A 19,197-nucleotide genomic window follows, 5' to 3' on the forward strand; every position below is an offset into this window, starting at 1 on the left:
AACAACGGTGTGCATGGCAGGGTTGCAAGGAGAAAGCCACTGCTCTCCAAAAAGAACATTGCTGCTCATCTGCAGTTTGCTAAAGATCATGTGGGCAAGCCAAAAGACTGTTGGAAAAACGTTTTGTGGACGGATGAGACCAAAATAGAACCTTTTGGTTTAAATGAGAAGCGTTATGTTTGGAGAAAGGAAAACACTGCATTCCAGCATAAGAACCTTATCCCATCTGTGAAACATGGTGGTGGTAGTATCATGGTTTGGGTCTGTTTTGTTGCATCTGGGCCAGGACAGCTTGCCATCATTGATGAAACAATGAATTCTGAATTATACCAGCGAATTCGAAAGGAAAATGTCAGGGCATCTGTCCATTAACTGAATCTCAAGAGAAGGTGGGTCATGCAGCAAGACAACGACCCTAAGCACACAAGTCATTCTACCAAAGAATGGTTAAAGAAGAATAAAGTTAATGTTTTGGAATGGCCAAGTCAAAGTCCTGGCCTTAATCCAATTGAAATGTTGTGGAAGGACCTGAAGTGAGCAGTTCATATGAGGAAACCCACCAACATCCCAGAGTTGAAGCTGTTCTGTACGGAGGAATGGGCTAAAATTCCTCCAAGCCGGTGTGCAGGACTGATCAACAGTTACCGCAAACGTTTAGTTGCAGTTATTGCTGCACAAGGGGGTCACACCAGATACTGAAAGCAAAGGTTCACATACTTTTGCCACTCACAGATATGTAATGTTGGATCATTTTCCTCAATAAATAAATGACCAAGTATAATATTTTTGTCTCATTTGCTTAACTGGGTTCTCTTTATCTACTTTTAGGACTTGTATGAAAATCTGATGATGTTTTAGGTCATATTTGTGCAGAAATATAGAAAATTCTAAAGGGTTCACAAACTTTCAAGCACCACTGTACTTCAAAACTAAAAAGTGGACTAGATGTATATAACCAGTAACTAATAGTATACAGTATTTCCAATATGCTGTAAAGTATACTTTTATAAACTAAAAAGTGGACGAGAAGTGTGCAACGAGTAAACCAATAGTATATTTCCAGTAGACTACAAAGTATATTTTAGTAAACTAAAAAGTGGACTAGAAGTATAAAACAAGTAAACTCATAGTATATTTCCAGTATACCATGAAGTATGCTTTTGTAAATTAAAGCATGAACTACAAGTATAGAACTAGTAAACTATTAGTATATAAGTTTACTTGTGGTATACTTGCAGTACAAAATAGAAAATACTAGTTGTACGCTCAAAGTTTACTTCTCTTAGACTTAAAGTATACTTTTTATAAACTAAAAGTGGGCCAAAAGAAGTATTAGATTAGTTTACTTACAAGTATACCGTAACTACATTGAATTGATATCAGTATACTTGGTACACAAAAGTATACTTAAGGAAATATACTTTACTTAAGTATACTTAATAAAATGAACTTGAAGTATACTTCTTTTCGATAAGGGTACCCATCTTTACCAAGCGTGCCACCAATTCCGGAGTTGACTGTACACTATAGTATATAAAGGTTAGTGTTGAAAAACAGTTTTCCTTTAATAGACTTATCCACCTTTTCCCCAGCTGCAGCTAAAAGGTGAATAAAATTCACTCCATATTTCAAAATACTATAGTAAAGAAGCAAAGGGTGTTGTTTACAGCAGATCATAGCCATTTAGCCCAAAAGCAGGAGACTCACCGGTTTGTTCAGTCTGACAGTGGCGTATGTGACGGACGGTGTCTGCAATCATGTGCTGAAAGAGGGGAGGAAACAATGAGACGCGTAGACACACAACAAATTTTGCTCCAATTGTAGCAAGCTATCAGTCAACGGCTGTGGTTTCATAAAGTGCTTCCTACAACTGATCCCCTTTCCACTAACGCAAACTAGGGGTTGGTTCTAGTGCTGGTTTGGAGTTGGTTCAAATTGTGAATCTTCTAAGAACAGGTTGCTTTTCCATATGACAGAGTCACCATAGAATCACATCATGGAATCACTGTATACATCTGTAAACATCTCTGCTTTCCCAGTTTGTCTTCTCCACAAACCACTGCTGCTTCATCCAATCCAAAGCTTTAATTTTCTTCTTCGGATTAGGCAGACTAGATGCTACACTAGTTCTGTTTTTTTTTTTTAAATGGTGGTCACAAACTGATAGTTGAGGTTGTTGGTGACAGTAGTCCCACCTCCAGCCCCTCATGTAAGTGGTTCTTGGTTCTAGACTAGCAAAGAGTTGGTGCCACTCTCGAACCAGTTTTCTTAGCTGAGAGCCAGTTCTTTGGCTTTCAATACATAAAGAAGTGGTTCGAGATGAGGCGCAAGCTCATCTGGCTCTCAAGCTGCCTTCGAGGAAAAGGGGTATCACAGCCCTCTTTTTCATCCATCCATCCATTATCCATAACTGCTTATCCTGTGCAGGGCCGCGGGCAAGCTGGAGCTAGCCTGGGCCCGCCCATCCTAAGCATGACGCAACACGAGGGCCTGTTGCGAGCTTAGTCTGGCCAGGCAAGCTATCTACAGCTCTTCCAAGCTCCGGAAAAATCGGAAGCCAATCAAATTTGAGCATCTCCAACGGCCCTGGGTAGAGGCATGTTCAAGGCAGTGACGTAGTAGAACTGCGACCGGAAGCCATAGATTGTTTACAGAATCATGCTGTATTGAAAGCATTCAACGGGAAGTTCTCATTGAAAACGGAGCAAAGAGCAGCCCTGGAGGTATTTATTGAAAGGAGGACGTTTTCGCCTTGCTCCCGACCGGCTTCGGTAAGAGTTTAATCTACCAGTTAGCCCCGTCGCGTCACATACGTCAGAGGAAAGAGTGATGTGATTGGTTTAAGCTTCGTCACAGCCTTTTCTGGCTTCAACCAGTAACAAACTGAGGCATTTCAGGGAGGCGGGTCAACCACGGGCTCTGGGAAACGGTTGGGCTTAATATCTTGGCCAGACCAATAGCTCGTAGAGCTTTGCAGTCGCGTTAGCCAGACTAAGCTGGAGCCTATCCCAGCTGACTATGGGCGAAAGGCGGGGTACACCCTGGACAAGTCACCAGGTCATCGCCGGGCTGACACATAGAGATAAACAACCATTCACACTCGCATTCATACCTACGGTCAATCTAGAGCCACCAATTAATCTAACCTGCATGTCTTTGGACTGTGGGGGAAACCGGAGCACCCGGAGGAAACCCACGCGGACACGGGGAGAACATGCAGACTCCACACAGAAAGGCCTTCATCAACCACTGGGCTCGAACCCAGTACCTTCTTGCTGTGAGGCAACAGTGCTAGCCACTACACCACCGTGCCGCCCCTATTTTCATCATAACACAATACAACAGTAAGGCATTACACTGAAGACTAAAGCAGGGATATTCAACTAATATTTGTGATAGCCCAATTTATGGTACATCAAATTCCTTTCTTACATAACATCTGGATAAGCACCGAACATTGCTGAATGACAATGGTCACTATTTTAATGCTTAAATATTAGTGATTAGTTTCTGGCTGTAAATGAGACTCAGGCTACATCCACACGACAACGGCAACGAGATGTTATTTAAAAATATATCGCGTCCAAATGGGCAACAATCAGTAAAATATCGGGTCCATATGGCAACGCAACGCTTGCTGAAAACGATGCAATACACATGCCACACCTCTAGGGGCGCTGTAAGACGGTCCCTTCGGAGACACCAGAACAACCCATACGAAAAATAACAGTAAAGAACTTATAAGAGTTTACCACTGTCTTAGTAGTAAATCCTTATAAGGATTTATAAATATATATGCCATGTATGATTTACTCCTGAAAGTGGCCCATTTTGCATTTTCCTCATACAAATTTTTTATGAAAATCTAGTATGTATGAAGTGAACATTGTGCATGGTTTTTACAGATAATGTGTATGATGAATTACACCGTCTTTGTATGCTTCACGTAATGTTTGTAGTTTTAAATTATATTTTACAGTTTAAAATGTATATGCCTTTTATATGTAAATCCAACACAAACATATGTGGATTTACATATAAAAGGCATATACATTTTAAACTGTAAAATATAATTTAAAACTACAAACATTACGTGAAGCATACAAAGACGGTGTAATTCATCATACACATTATCTGTAAAAACCATGCACAATGTTCACTTCATACATACTAGATTTTCATAAAAAATTTGTATGAGGAAAATGCAAAATGGGCCACTTTCAGGAGTAAATCATACATGGCATATATATTTATTTATAAATCCTTATAAGGATTTATCCTTATATTTATAAGGATTTACTACTAAGACAGTGGTAAACTCTTATAAGTTCTTTACTGTTCTTTTTCATATGGGAATAGAAGAAGTAGGGATGCATGCGCATAAACTATTATGCGCGAGACTTCATATTAGCCACAAAGTCAGGAAAATCTGTTCGGAAAATTACATTATAATGACCAAATACAATGAAAAGTATTTTTCCAGTCTCACCTGTAAGGTAATCCCATGTGATCTCATTTGGACGGTAAACCTGTTGGTACAGTTAAACGCAGCTAATCTTTATTCTCCGCTTTGACCTTTCCAATATGGCGGCGAGGATGACGTATGCGGAAGCCGGCGTCTTTAATGGTCCGGAATAAATTGAATACTACACGTTGATGGATTAATTTGTTGTTTCTCACCTGTGAAAGGTAATCCCATGTGATCTCGTTTGGACGGTAAACCTGTTGGTATAGTTAAACGCAGCTAATCTTTATTCTCCACTTTGACCTTTCCAATATGGCGGCGAGGATGACGTACGCGGAAGGCGGCGTCTTTAATGGTCCGGAAAAAATTGAATGATATACACGTTGATGGATTAATTTGCTTTTTTGAGGAATGTATTCTAGGACTTAAACCATCATCTGAAGAGGTGAGATCGCTCTTTTTTCCCCCTAGTTTTGCTGGTGGGATTGACTCTGCCCTAAGGGCTATTCTCTCTCTCTCTCTCACTTTGCACCATTACACAATAAATATTCACAGTGAAAATATTTTGTAAGCGCGTTTCATGAACCAAGTTATAGGATTTGTTGACAACTCGCATCGCATCGCAATGAGATCATTGGCACTACTGGTGTTAAGAATCAGACCATTTCATAAATGAATATTTTGCTGTAGAGCTGCAGTGTTTGTACAATTGCATGTTTTTGCTTCACTATTACTGTCACTATTCTGCTTCTTGCATTACTACTGTGAACTAACACTGAACATAATAATAATAATAATAATAATAATATCCAAGCTCGTGTTTCACTCTCACTAGTGCTCTGTAAGGCTTTTTCCTGGTGATATTCGTTACACTTCTACCCGGCGTGAAGCACTCACAGTCATGTGGTTGTGACGTCATCGTAAACAAATCCGTTTTACTCATCCAGACGACTTCACAATGGCAACGTTGCCAGATCTTTCCACTCTGGAACCCGTTCTCAAAAAGATTGCGTTTTGGGCACCCAAAACGCCGGTGCCGTGTGGACGCCAGGCCTAAACGATAAGCAATTGTATCGGAGTCACCTGAATCCGTTGCCGTGTGGACAGGGCCTCAGTTTCATGTTATTTATGGCCAGAACACCAGAGGTGCGCAAGGCCCTATTGTTTTTCTAAGGATTCTTATTATTATTTTTAACTCGCTTCTTATTATTATTCTTTTTCTTCAAGACTTGACCATTTTTGAGGTGGTTCCCATGGGCAAAAACTCATGAAATTTGGTACACACATCAGTCCTGGCTACCGCTACTCAGAGACAGAAGCTTGGCCCTGGGTGGGTCCAGGGGCTCCAGAGTGTCACCACATGTCATCGAGACTTTTGCCCAGTGTATAGTTTCACCTATCCATATCAAATTTGGGGTGGCACGGTGGTGTAGTGGTTCGCACTGTCGCCTCACAGCAAGAAGGTTCTGGGTTCGAGCCCAGTGGCTGACGGGGGCCTTTCTGTGTGGAGTTTGCATGTTCTCCCCGTGTCTGCATGGGTTTCCTCTGGGTGCTCCGGTTTCCCCTACAGTCCAAAGACAGGCAGGTTAGGCTAACTGGTGGACCGCGACCCTGCACAGGATAAGCGATTATGATAATGGACGGAATGGAACATATCAAATTTGGTAGGTGTGTGGGGTGTCCCAAGACAAACAAAATTGTAACGTACATGCTCATACTCAAAATTGTAATGAGCAATACTCAACAGGAAGTGAGTTATTTTTTGGTTTTGTGTTACACTTTGACATTCTCCTCCTAGGCAGTTTGTTGTATTCATGCTAGATTTACTATAGACCCCTTCGCAGTAAACGTCATTCATACGTAAGCGGAAATTGCGCGCGCAGCCTGGACCCAAAAAAGACTCAGAAATGCCTAGTTGTTGTGTTGTCGGGTGTCAGAATCGTAGCAGTGATGGGGTTAAAATGTTCAGAATTCCAGCAGGATCTCACCCATTCCAAAAAAATCGCCGACGTCTATGACTACAAGCCATCAAACGTGTAGACTGGGATGAAAGCACTATCAAAAATGCGCGGGTTTGCAGCGCCCACTTCATCACAGGTAAGATCAGGCTATTTATTAAATCTTTCTTTTTTATTCTTTCTAGTCTTCGTTTATTGATGGAGCAAAATACTTTGGTAACGTTTGTCTGATTAGCTGGGTCATAGTTACACGATGTAATGAATATTGTTAGCATGTTAACTTAGCTTTGCATGCAATTTTGTTTGTAGGAGAGGTCTCGCTTGACTCAAGCAGTCCAGATTTTGTGCCATTATTATTTGTGTATGCCGAAAATCACAATTTTAAAGCAAGGATGGAAAGGTGAAATTGTGTGCCCTCACTCTAAATGCCAACTTACGTTGACTGCTCTAACCTAGCTCCCGCCCCGTCAGTTTCATTTCTGCTCTCTGCCTCTCGCTTTTTACGCAGCTCTGATTTCTCTTCACTGCACTCTTTACACTATCATTCCTTTCATGCCATTACCTCCTGCAAATTGCTGTTTAGTGTTGGTATTTGCTGTTGTAGCTAAAGCCACATTGCCATCACATCACTGGCATAATTTGATTAAAACAAAATGAATATGAATGTCCCATTGTTAATCAAGTTGTACATGCCCGCACGTAACAATCATATGCGTCTAAAGACTTGTAGGCACGAAGTTTTTCGTGGGTGTACACTGAAGTCTCGTCAATAAGGTACGAGTATATATCTGGCCATTGTATACCAGGGAACTTACTAACATCGTCCGTCCACTCTTTAATTAAATACGGATCCGGTAGGCGATGTCCACTTGTTAGAGTTAACTTATTTATGTAGCATTCTCGATCTTGTAACGACAATTGTTTTGCATAATCTGACAGCTCATAATGCCGGTCTATGGGCAGCGCCATTGTTTCTGGGTCCAGGCTGCGCGCGCATCCTGGCAACGGTCGGTTTGTTTACAAACATGCGAAGGGGTCTATACGTCACATCAAGATGTTGCTGATTTTGAATTGCGAAGGGATTTGCGATTTCTTGCAAGATGTTGAAAAGGCGCAAGAATAAATGTATATGTTAAGCCATGCAAACAGGAAATGTGTGCCTAAAAACTCATCACTGGTGGTGTACAGATCAGATACCTAGGCTTTTGTCGCACACCTCAGATGCGTGTGCATTGTATGATGACCGCGTGTGACAGGTCACGGAACCAGAGGTGCTCGGGCTCTTCATTGCCGTTTGTGGCTATATTTGTGGTTTGTTTCTACTACAGCCACACACTGACCTGATGAGATGTCTGCACTCATTCAGAATCCTAGTACAATCTGAACAATCGGGGTGGGTTTCCAGATAACATTGCCTTTTAGGGCTAAAGAGAGAGTTGAGAGACTCTCTTCAGCAACGAACATTGTCTCTGGACGTGGTTTTCCCGAACTCACTCGTAAGAAGGAGTCTAAAGAGCAAAAGGACAAAGAGCGTCTTTGCAGCATGCGTCCCCGATTTAGGTATTAGTAGTTGCTAAATCCAGTTGATGAGGTCGCATGGTGTTCGTTTTTTACCAAAAAACAATGAAATAGAAAGTGTTTAAAACATGTTAATTTACAGTGCCTTGCAAAAGTATTCATCCCCCTTGGTGTTTGTCCTGTTTTGTCGCATTACAAGCTGGAATTAAAATGGATTTTTGGAGGGTTAGCACCATTTGATTTACACAACACGCCTACAACTTTAAAGGTGCACATTGTTGTTTTATTGTGACACAAACAATAATTAAGATGAAAAAACAGAAATCTGGAGTGTGCATAGGTATTCGCCCCCTTTTGTATGAAACCCCTAAATAAGAGCTGGTCCAACCAATTCACTTCATAAGGCACATAATTAGTTGATTAATTAACCTGTGTGCAATCAAAGTGTCACATGATGTCTGTATAAATCAACCTGTTCTGGAAGGACCCGGACTCTGCAACACTACTAAGCAAGCAACATGAGAACGAAGGAGCCTCCAAACAGGTCAGAGACAAAGTTGTGGAGAAGTGTAGATCAGGGTTGGGTTATAAAAAATATCCCAAACTTTGAATATCCCACAGAGCACCATTAAATCCATTATAGCAAAATGGAAAGAATATGGCGCCACTACAAACCTGACAAGAGACGGCCCCAACCACCAAAACTCACAGACCGGGCAAGGAGGGGATTAATCAGAGATGCAACAAAGACACCAACGATAATGTTGAGGGAGCTGGAAAGATCCACAGCAGAGATGGGAGTATCTGTCCATAGGACCACTTTAAGCCGTACACTCCACAGAGCGGGGCTTTATGGAAGAGTGGCCAGAACAAAAGTCATTGCTTAAAAAAATCATGTTTGGAGTTTGTTCAACAGCATGTGCAGACTCCCCAAACACATGGAAGAAGATTCTCTGGTCAAATGAGACAAAAATTGATCTTTTTGGCCATCATGGGAAATACCGTGTGTGGCGCAAACCCAATACCCTGAGAACACCATCCCTACAGTAAAGCATGGTGGTGGCAGCATCATGCTGTGGGGATGTTTTTCATCTACAGGGACAGGAAAGCTGGTCAGGACTGAAGGAAAGATGGATGGCACTAAATACAGGACAATTCTGGAGGAAAACCGGTTTGAGTCAGCCAGAGGTTTGAGACTGGGACGAAGGTTCACGCTCCAGCAGGACAATGACCTTAAACATACTGCTAAAGCTACACTGGAGTGGTTTAAAGAAAAACATTTAAATGTCTTGGAATGGCCTAATCAAAGCCCAGACCTCAATCCAATTGAGAATCTGTGGCATAACTTGAAGATTGCTGTACACCAACACAACCCATCTAACTTGAAGGAGTTGGAGCAGTTTTGGCTTGAGGAATGGGCAAAAATCCAGTGGTTAGATGTGCTAAGCTAATATACTTGCAGCTGTAATTGTCGCAAAAGGTGGCTCTACAAAGTATTGACTTTTTTTGGGGGGGGTTACTTATGCACACTCCATATTTCTGTTTTTTTTTCATCTTAATTATTTTTTGTGTCACAACAAAACAACAATGTGCACCTTTAAAGTGGTCGGCGTGTTGTGTAAATCAAATGGTGATAACCCTCCAAAAATCCATTTTAATTCCAGCTTGTAATGCGACAAAACAGGACAAACACCAAGGGGGATGCATACTTTTGCAAGGCGCTGTATTGCATTGTCATTAAGCATTACAAATATAATGTGGTAATTAATAATTGAAACTATTTTACATTTTTGGGCAATGACTTTTTTTTATTCTAAGCATGTTTTTTAATTAAATGAACAAAACGCTCACACGGGCGGCACGGTGGTGTAGTGGTTAGCGCTGTCGCCTCACAGCAAGAAGGTCCTGGGTTCGAGCCCCGTGGCCGGCGAGGGCCTTTCTGTGCGGAGTTTGCATGTTCTCCCCGTGTCCGCGTGGGTTTCCTCCGGGTGCTCCGGTTTCCCCCACAGTCCAAAGACATGCAGGTTAGGTTAACTGGTGACTCTAAATTGACCGTAGGTGTGAATGTGAATGGTTGTCTGTGTCTATGTGTCAGCCCTGTGATGACCTGGCGACTTGTCCAGGGTGTACCCCGCCTTTCGCTTGCCTGCGACCCTGTAGAACAGGATAAAGCGGCTACAGATAATGAGATGAGATGAGACAATTTTAACTGGTAGTGCCGGATACTGACAGACGGATTTAGTATTTTGGTTTTATTTATATTTATATTAAAGTCAGTTGATGTTAATCGGGCACATCCACCAAGCTGGGCTTTAAAGCTTCAGGAAAATACAGCTTTGGACATCTAACTGTGCTAAAACGATCTGTTGAGATGTGATAACATGAACTTTTGAACCAAAGTGGGATTTAAAATCCAAGAACGTAAATGTCACACCCCCTAATGTGCTGCTCCACCCACTCCTGGACAAATGCCTTTATTTCTAAAAATAAAAATAACACCAGGAAGAGGAGAATAACTGGCACTGGTGTTATATCAGCCACTGACATTTACGCCTGGACACAAATAGAGCTCTCTTTAAGGATTTATTAAAGGCTTTTTAATTTATGAAAAAAGCAAACAGATATCAGGATGCTCACCAGCTTCTCGAAGTTGACGAGGTTATCATGAAATGTTTTGTTTCCCTCGTGAATGAAAGTGATGTCTGGAGAGAAGAAAAGGGTGCACATCTTAGCTAAACGTATTCGATGCCAACATTTGAAGGATTAAATATGGTCACGTTTTCACGTGAATAATCATTTGCTGTGTTTGTGGAAACGTGAGAACAGCAGACAGACGGAGATCTTACCTTTAAGCAGCAGAGGCATGAAGGGGATTTTGGGCGGCTTCATCTTCCTGAAGGTGTCTCTGTAGGCCTTGTGGTTGAGAGACGGGTCCTGTAGCAGAGCACACAGAGTTCAGACCATCTGTCCGCCTCGACACAACACAGCATGTTAATGTGGTCAGTATGGTGTGTTTGACTTACAGTTAATAACTCGAGCTCGGAGAAAAGCTTCTTGAATTTTCCAGGAACTTTCTGTAGGAATGTGAAATGAAATAAGGTGGAAATAAACTGGAGCAGAACTGCGCCATGTTTAATGTAACAGGCCTGCGTTAGTGAGATAAAGGAGAACTGAAGTCATTTTTAAACTTGCTTTATTTCTTAATTAACATTGTTATTTAATTACATTTTCAGTTTTAGTAACCTTATATCGTGACTCGTATTGGCAACTAATTGCGATTAAATACTATACTTATCGGCCTATTCGGTTTTTAGCCGTGTTGAATTTAGTTCGTTTGGTCCACGGCAGGTGTCGCTTATCCGCGCGATCTTCACGAGACTTGTGCGAGACTTCGAAACGTGAAGTGTCAGCCGGGTGTCAGTGCCGCCATTTTGAAAACTGTTTTCCAAACGAAATATTGCACAAAAACGAGTTTAAATGACGATTACTGCCTACTTTTTTCAAACTTTCAAGCTTGATTACGTCAGCATTCGAAAGAGGGCGCGCGCGTCTTTTGACTACCCCGTGTCCGAAATCGCTCCCTACTCACTATATAGGGCGCTATATAGTGGGGACGCCATTTTGTAGTGCTGTCCGAAACCTTAGTGAGGATTATTTACACCCTATATAGTGCACTCAAAGTATCCCACAATGCATCATGAAAAGCAGTGTACAACGATGGTCACTAACCAAAGCAATATATCCCATCATGCATTGCGGTCGCACTAAAGAAATCAAATTAAAAGTCTCAAATTTGATTGAATAAAAGGCAGTGGCAAAGAAGAAAGTAGTCAGCCTTGATTTAAAAGAACTGAAAGATGCAGGTACTTTGTATTGATTAATGTGGGAAATATGCTCAGTATAATATGGATTTATCACAAAAACACATGCATGTATTTATTATTTTGAAACCCACCAGCCGACTGATCCGGCACGTTTTAATTGTGCGACAGTAATGATGTAAATACCAGCGCGATGGAGTAGTGTCCGAAAGAGTTTTTTTCATTTTACCAATGAGCTCACTATATAGTCCTCTATATAGTAATTCCCTATATAGGGAGTAGGGAGGGGTGGCACGATGGTGTAGTGGTTAGCGCTGTCGCCTCACAGCAAGAAGGTCCGGGTTCGAGCCCCGTGGCCAGCGAGGGCCTTTCTGTGTGGAGTTTGCATGTTCTCCCCATGTCCGCGTGGGTTTCCTCTGGGTGCTCCGGTTTCCCCCACAGTCCAAAGACATGCAGGTTAGGTTAACTGGTGACTCTAAATTGACCGTAGGTGTGAATGTGAGTGTGAATGGTTGTCTGTGTCTATGTGTCAGCCCTGTGATGACCTGGCGACTTGTCCAGGGTGTACCCCGCCTTTCGCCCGTAGTCAGCTGGGATAGGCTCCAGCTTGCCTGCGACCCTGTAGAACAGGATAAAGCGGCTAGAGATAATGAGATGAGCTGAGATGAGGGAGTAGGGAATGAGTGAGCGATTTCGGACACAAGAAATGTTGGCAGATGTTGGTCACTTTGATTTCCGCTGTACGTTTTACTTCTGTCCTACGATGTCTCGCACAGGTCTCAACGAATCTCGTTTACAGCCATCGCTTTGACGTATGGACTGATATATTACAGAGCATATTTCAAACACTCATAACTTGCTATAGCAGCGACAAAATAGCGATCAGAAATGCATTCTTATATTTAATAAAATGAGAAATAGAATTTTGATAATGAAAAATTTGCCTTCAGTTCCCCTTTAAAAGGGGTGTGTGTGGGTGTGTGTGTGTGTGTGTGTGTGTGTGTGTTCTTTTACCTCCCAGGTCTGATTGAGTCGACTCACTGCTGCTGTGTTGAGGCCCATAATGATGGCAAAGGAGGAGTTCAAATTCCTCTGTGCTTTACAGCTGTGGAAGGGAAACACACACACGCGCGCACACACACACACACACACACACACACACACACACACACACACACACACACATTTTAAGTAAGGACTATTCTGTTGAAGGAAAATAATTAAAAAAAACCCATTTACTTATTACCAACAAGACCAACTTTTCTTCCTGAGATGTTGTTACAAGCTTTAATAACTTATGGCTTTAAGACAAACCTGAATCTTTGCGTCTTTCTTTTATTATTTCTAAATATAGATGTTAAAGTTTGTGCGTTGTTATTATTAAAGCTAGACCGCCTTTCAGATTTTTCAAGTGTAGGTCATAAAAAGAATTTTCCCGACACCCAGTTATTTTTGTTTAGTGGACCGAAAGCTACTGAATTCGAATCACAGACTTCCAATTTTATTATTTTTTTAACAGAACAATTAATGACTTTATCTCCATGTGGCCCTAAATTCTCCGCCATTTTTTCCTGCTTCACCATGACCCAATTCAAGATACTACGTCATGCATCACGTGGTAGGCTTTCCCCATTCACGCAAGGCATTGTGGGATACACATTTGAAACAGGAGAGAAAAATGGAGGACGTGAGTGTGCGAATGAAACGTGAAAGACCGACTACAGTAACGGAAAGCGAGAAGAAAAGACGTTATGTTCTATACGAAGGAAAGGAAATGCAGGACCAAACTAATAAATATCGGCGGTCAGCGAGCACCTCGGTGTGATCAGCTGTTCGTTTAGCGACAGAATGATGGAACTGTCAGTGCACGCTCAAAGGTAAACCTGTGCACGCACACACACACACACACACACACGGACTTCCTCTGCGATTTCATGCACATTATTTGCTCAGGAATCCCCTCAAATTAAATAACTTCCCAGCCTGATATTTTGTGAGATATTGCAGAAATAAACATATCACAATGACCAAATTTCAGAGGGAACTATAATTTCATCGATTTTATGAAATCGAAAGGCCGTCTCGCTGTAAGTGAAGGAGACGAGGCTCTTACTGTGCAGCGATCTTGATGAACTTCTTGAGCAGCTGGACTCGTTTTCCGAGTGAAGGACACAGCAGGACCTCGGACATGACCCACTGCTGAACCTCGTTACAGCGCTGCAGGAGCTGCTCCAGCGCCACCGTGTGGCCACTGCTCGCCTGCCGACTGAACGTGTAGTACACCAGCTCTTGCTGTGGAGGACCAGATGAGAGATTCTGCTTTAAATCAAAACTTTGACATCATCAGACTCAGACATGCTCTAAGACCTGTGGACGTCCTCTCCTGCAGGTGAGCTGATATCACAGTGACGATGGGAGACTAATTAAAGGAGAAACTGTTGGTCTGAACACTGTTAACTTGGCCATAGCATATGATTTACATTTGTTTTCATCCTCATCAAAATGTTCCCTGAGCTCTTGTACCCTGTGGATGTGGACGGAGTCATCCCAGAGGATGGTCATAGGATAAAGACCAAAACATTAAGGCCGTAGTCGCTCATCTGGCCTGCCATCAAAACAACCATAACGACCAAAACATCAATCAGAGCTGAAATGTGACGATGTGAGAGAGGACCAACCTCCACGACTAATTGTTCACTACAGGAAAATCAACAAAGGACTAAATTTTGTTCCCAAAACCTCGATCAGAATTGAAGTCGCATGATAAGCGAGAGAGGAGATACAATTCTAGTCAGAAGAAAATATGTTACGTTGACCTAATTAGCAGTTCGTTAGCAAAAAATTGGACAATACAATGAGCAAGTGTTGTGCAGAAGGTCGAGTTATTTCAAACAAAACAATCAGAACTGAAATCCATTGAGAACTGAGGGAGGCAGGAGATACTGTATGATTTAACTGAAAATAAACAAAGTTGTAAATATATTGTTTACAACAGGAAAATCGACAAACAAATGACCAAGTTTTGGTCCTCGAGGGAAGATCAACCCAAAACATCGATCAGAACTGAAATAGGATGACAAATTAGAGAGGAGAGATAATTCTAGTGAAAGGCCTGGAAAAATTTGTTAATTTGGCCTAATTAGTAACTCGTTATGGCGGCACGGTGGTGTAGTGGTTAGCGCTGTCGCCTCACAGCAAGAAGGTCCGGGTTCGTGGCCGGCGAGGGCCTTTCTGTGCGGAGTTTGCATGTTCTCCCCGTGTCCGCGTGGGTTTCCTCCGGGTGCTCCGATTTCCCCCACAGTCCAAAGACATGCAGGTTAGGTTAACTGGTGACTCTAAATTGAGCGTAGGTGTGAATGCGAGTGTGAATGGTTGTCTGTGTCTATGTGTCAGCCCTGTGATGACCTGGCGACTTGTCCAGGGTGTACCCCGCCTTTCGCCCGTAGTCAGCTGGGATAGGCTCCAGCTTGCCTGCGACCCAGTAGAAGGATAAAGTGGCTACAGATGATGATATGAGATGAGTAACTTGTTAGCAAAAAAAAAAAAATTTGACAAAACAACCAAGTTTTGTGCGGCGTGATGAGTTCTTTCAAACAAAACAATCGGAAGGGAAATCCGTGGAGAACTGACGGAGAAGATACGATTTAACTGAATTGTGGATGACGGACGCCACGCCATGGCAACAGCTCATCGGCCTTATGGTCAGATGAGCTAATGATCAGACACTAAAACAGCAGTATTGTTTTGCCATGACATTTCGCTTCACTCGAATGGGACAAGTGGACACACATCATGCCAGAACAAATACATAAATAAATGCCCCCTATCCATGACTTGCAAGTGACGTCAAAGCAAAATAGAAACCCGGATGTCGGCCATGTTGGTGGAGATACAAACGCGGGATCAAGCGACATTCCATACAAAACATAATCATGCGTGCGTAACTCTCTTTGTTTTTCCACTGCTTTAAGCGTTCTTTTAGCTCTGCCATATCTTTGTGCTGTATACGGTTGCGGTCACAACAGTCCTCGTGACCGTGGCACGTTCCGATTTTTTAGAATTCCGTCCGTGATTCGGAAAGAGGGCGAGGAAACTCTGAGGCTTAGTACGGAGAGGAGACGAGCACGGCTGAACAACATCGGCAGGGCTGATCTAACAGAGACTAAAACCAAAACGGCTCGTGTTTGCAGTAATCATTTTATCTCAGGTGAGATTCAAAAGCTTTCTCGATAATATCATGGAAGAATTTTATTTTTTGTTGCTAGAATTCTGCTATAAAATGAGCGTTCTCTCTTGTTGTGGTTCACTCGGTCGTTGTTATAATTTTAACGTGTATTACCGTTTCGCTTCTAGGAGCGCCAGCTAAATTATACGATAGAAACAATCCAGACTGGGCACCCACTCAGAAAACGGGCTCTGTTTCATCCAAGGTCGGATTTGATTCTTCGGCCGCCAAACCAGATAGAACGTGATATCTGGGTACTCGATGGTCAGTAGAAGCGTCTTATCTTCAGAAAAGTCTGACTTTTTAAAATAATATGGGTCAAAACTACACATATCTATCTTCTCTTTGTATCGAATCTTCGCTTGACCGTTCAAATCGTGGTAATACTGAGAAAATTCAGCATTGTTTACAGACACGCTTTCAGCGGCTGGCGTCCTAGTTGCTCTGTATATCCACCATCATGGCGGACGCTCGTGATGTAGCACATTTTGATCAGGTGGTTGCGAGTCATGTATATCATAACAAAGCTACAAATTTGTCCTTTGTCACCTGTCTATAATCGTTTTCTCGATACTTGATGGTGTTTGCAGCTTATCCTTCACCTCACCTCGTGTACGGAGTTGAAGAGGCTCCAGTCGAAGTTAGTGAGAGCCACAGACACGTCCCACGTGTTGATTCCGAGGAGACGTGACGGCCGCTGTGCCAATTCCACGCAGTCTGTTAGAGGAGGCTTCAGGCAGACAGAGCAAGGAGAATGAACAATCTCTGAGACACATTTCAGCTGCCAAATCCTTATAAATATAGAACCTGATTCAGAGATCAGTATCTTAAATAATCTATCATCGAGTATCACTTGCAGTTAAAACAGTTCAATTCTATTTATCAGGCAAAAGACTTCTTGTAACTTACACCGACATGAACATCCGCTACTGCGTTTCTAAACATACCAGAATCTCATTCAGGTCTCTCCAGCAGGACATCAGTCTCCCGGGAAGAGCCAGAGACTCGGAGAAAATGCAGTCATGAGGCTGAAGGACACGTTTCTCTAAAATCGACACAATGAAAGGAATACCACGAAAATCAGAACATTCGCTCAAGACATGAGAGTGTATGAGTATTTAGGTCGTCAAGTGTCAATTACAAATTAAAATACTCGGTATTTAAATGATCTGAAATATCAGTTGGCCTGTAATTCTACACATATTAAAGTCCGAGCATTAGCAGTAGCACTGAAACCAAAATATGTGCTGCCTCTTGAAACAAAGACGAGGTACAAATGATTATTTTATCGTAATTTAAATTTAAATCAACATGTTTAAATTCTCTCTCAAATGGATCAGTTTGTTGATTTTCATCCGTCAGGAATCATTTCCCTGATCCTAGTTTCACCTAAATTCATTTGTGTGTGTTTCTGTATCATGTAAATTCACCCTGTCATGAAGTTCAAACTCATTGGTTGTTTGTTATATACGTTATTATTCTATCCACATTCACTGGATATGAGCAATCGCGTGCTCTGATTGGCTACTCTACTACTAGGATACCAGCTAATATCCTTGAGTAGAGAAAAACAAAATGGCGGCGGGTTTTGCTGAACCAACCGAGGACGAAATAAAAACTCTACTTGAAAACAAAACCCAAAAAAATAAAAAGCAACAAAATATGGAATAAAAGTATTTGATGGGAAGAACGTATCTTTTTTAAACCCTCCTAGGTCTGAGGGTATTTTCTGGCACTGTAACGATTTTGGCATGCTCTGATTTTGTTGTCAATTTCAACAAATCTAAGCAGTATTTTCAAAGTCATATGACTTTTTGTATTCAGCACAAGTTCGGCTACAATTACGCTACCGTTCAAAAGTTTGGGGTCACCCAGACAATTTTGTGTTTTCCATGAAAAGTCACACTTTTATTTACCACCATAAGTTGTAAAATGAATGGAAAAATATAGTCAAGACATTTTTCTGGCCATTTTGAGCATTTAATCGACCCCACAAATGTGATGCTCCAGAAACTCAATCTGCTCAAAGGAAGGTCAGTTTTATAGCTTCTCTAAAGAGCTCAACTGTTTTCAGCTGTGCTAACATGATTGTACAAGGGTTTTCTAATCCTCCATTAGCCTTCTGAGGCAATGAGCAAACACATTGTACCATTAGAACACTGGAGTGAGAGTTGCTGGAAATGGGCCTCTATACACCTATGGAGATATTGCACCAAAAACCAGACATTTGCAGCTAGAATAGTCATTTACCACATTAGCAATGTATAGAGTGGATTTCTGATTAGTTTAAAGTGATCTTCATTGAAAAGAACAGTGCTTTTCTTTCAAAAATAAGGACATTTCAAAGTGACCCCAAACTTTTGAACGGTAGTGTATATCTCTGTAGTACGTATGTCATGATTGTACTTTACAAAAATAACAGATAAAAGATGATGTTGTAAAAAGCAGTTTTAGAACTGTGTTGGAATGTGTGAAAAAACATGACCTTACCCAGTGTGACAAACCGTTTTGGTCACTTGAGGTGATTCTGTTCAGTCTTAGGAATGGATCAAGCACAAAAACTTAAATCTGCTCAATTGATTTGGACAATTAACTGGCCATCAAAAAATGTATGTCCTATTGTTTTGGGGTAAAGGGTTGGCAGTGGGAGAGGTATTCGATGAGAAGGGTAAAAATTTCCATTCCATTCAATGAGAAGAGTGAAAACCCCTACCACTGCCAACTCTTAATCCTATCAGGTCAAGTCACAATGGGTAAGGCCATGTTTTTTCACACATTCCAACACAGTTCTAAAACTGCTTTTTACAACAGCTTCATTTATCTGGTATTTGACTTTATTTTGGTATTTGACTCTATTCAGTGTGTCTTGAAATTAACTCTTGTACTATTTTACTAAGTTCAGAGCCAACTCTGTTACACAATTACTCTGTAATTTTGCTCCCACTCCAAATTTTACTCTCTAAACCAGGGGTGGGCAATTATTTTTTCCATGGGGCCACATGAAAAACAGAAAATTTTGGGGAGGGCCGGACCAAAAGGCTGAACTAAATTCTGCATAATATTAATTGTATTGGGCGGCACGGTGGTGTAGTGGTTAGCGCTGTCGCCTCACAATAAGAAGGTCCGGGTTCGAGCCCCGTGGCCGGCGAGGGCCTTTCTGTGCGGAGTTTGCATGTTCTCCCCGTGTCCGCGTGGGTTTCCTCCGGGTGC

At 41.8% G+C, this 19,197-nt stretch overlaps 1 protein-coding gene across 2 annotated transcripts in view; it reads right to left on the reverse strand.

Moving 5' to 3' along the window:
* The window catches only part of rapgef5a (Rap guanine nucleotide exchange factor (GEF) 5a), a 238,688-nt gene that overhangs the window by 6,040 nt on the left and 213,451 nt on the right, over window positions 1-19,197 (reverse strand). For both annotated transcript variants that reach the window (XM_060942610.1, XM_060942609.1), the window contains exons 18-25: window positions 16,935-17,032; window positions 16,595-16,717; window positions 13,876-14,054; window positions 12,777-12,867; window positions 10,965-11,015; window positions 10,788-10,875; window positions 10,579-10,643; window positions 1,708-1,762 (exon numbers count right to left, since the gene is read on the reverse strand). In XM_060942610.1, coding sequence (XP_060798593.1) covers window positions 1,708-1,762; window positions 10,579-10,643; window positions 10,788-10,875; window positions 10,965-11,015; window positions 12,777-12,867; window positions 13,876-14,054; window positions 16,595-16,717; window positions 16,935-17,032 — 750 coding nt within the window. The remainder of the gene's footprint in view (window positions 1-1,707; window positions 1,763-10,578; window positions 10,644-10,787; window positions 10,876-10,964; window positions 11,016-12,776; window positions 12,868-13,875; window positions 14,055-16,594; window positions 16,718-16,934; window positions 17,033-19,197) is intronic.

This window comes from Neoarius graeffei, chromosome 16 (genome assembly GCF_027579695.1).
Source record: "Neoarius graeffei isolate fNeoGra1 chromosome 16, fNeoGra1.pri, whole genome shotgun sequence".
Taxonomy (NCBI): Eukaryota; Metazoa; Chordata; class Actinopteri; order Siluriformes; family Ariidae; genus Neoarius; species Neoarius graeffei.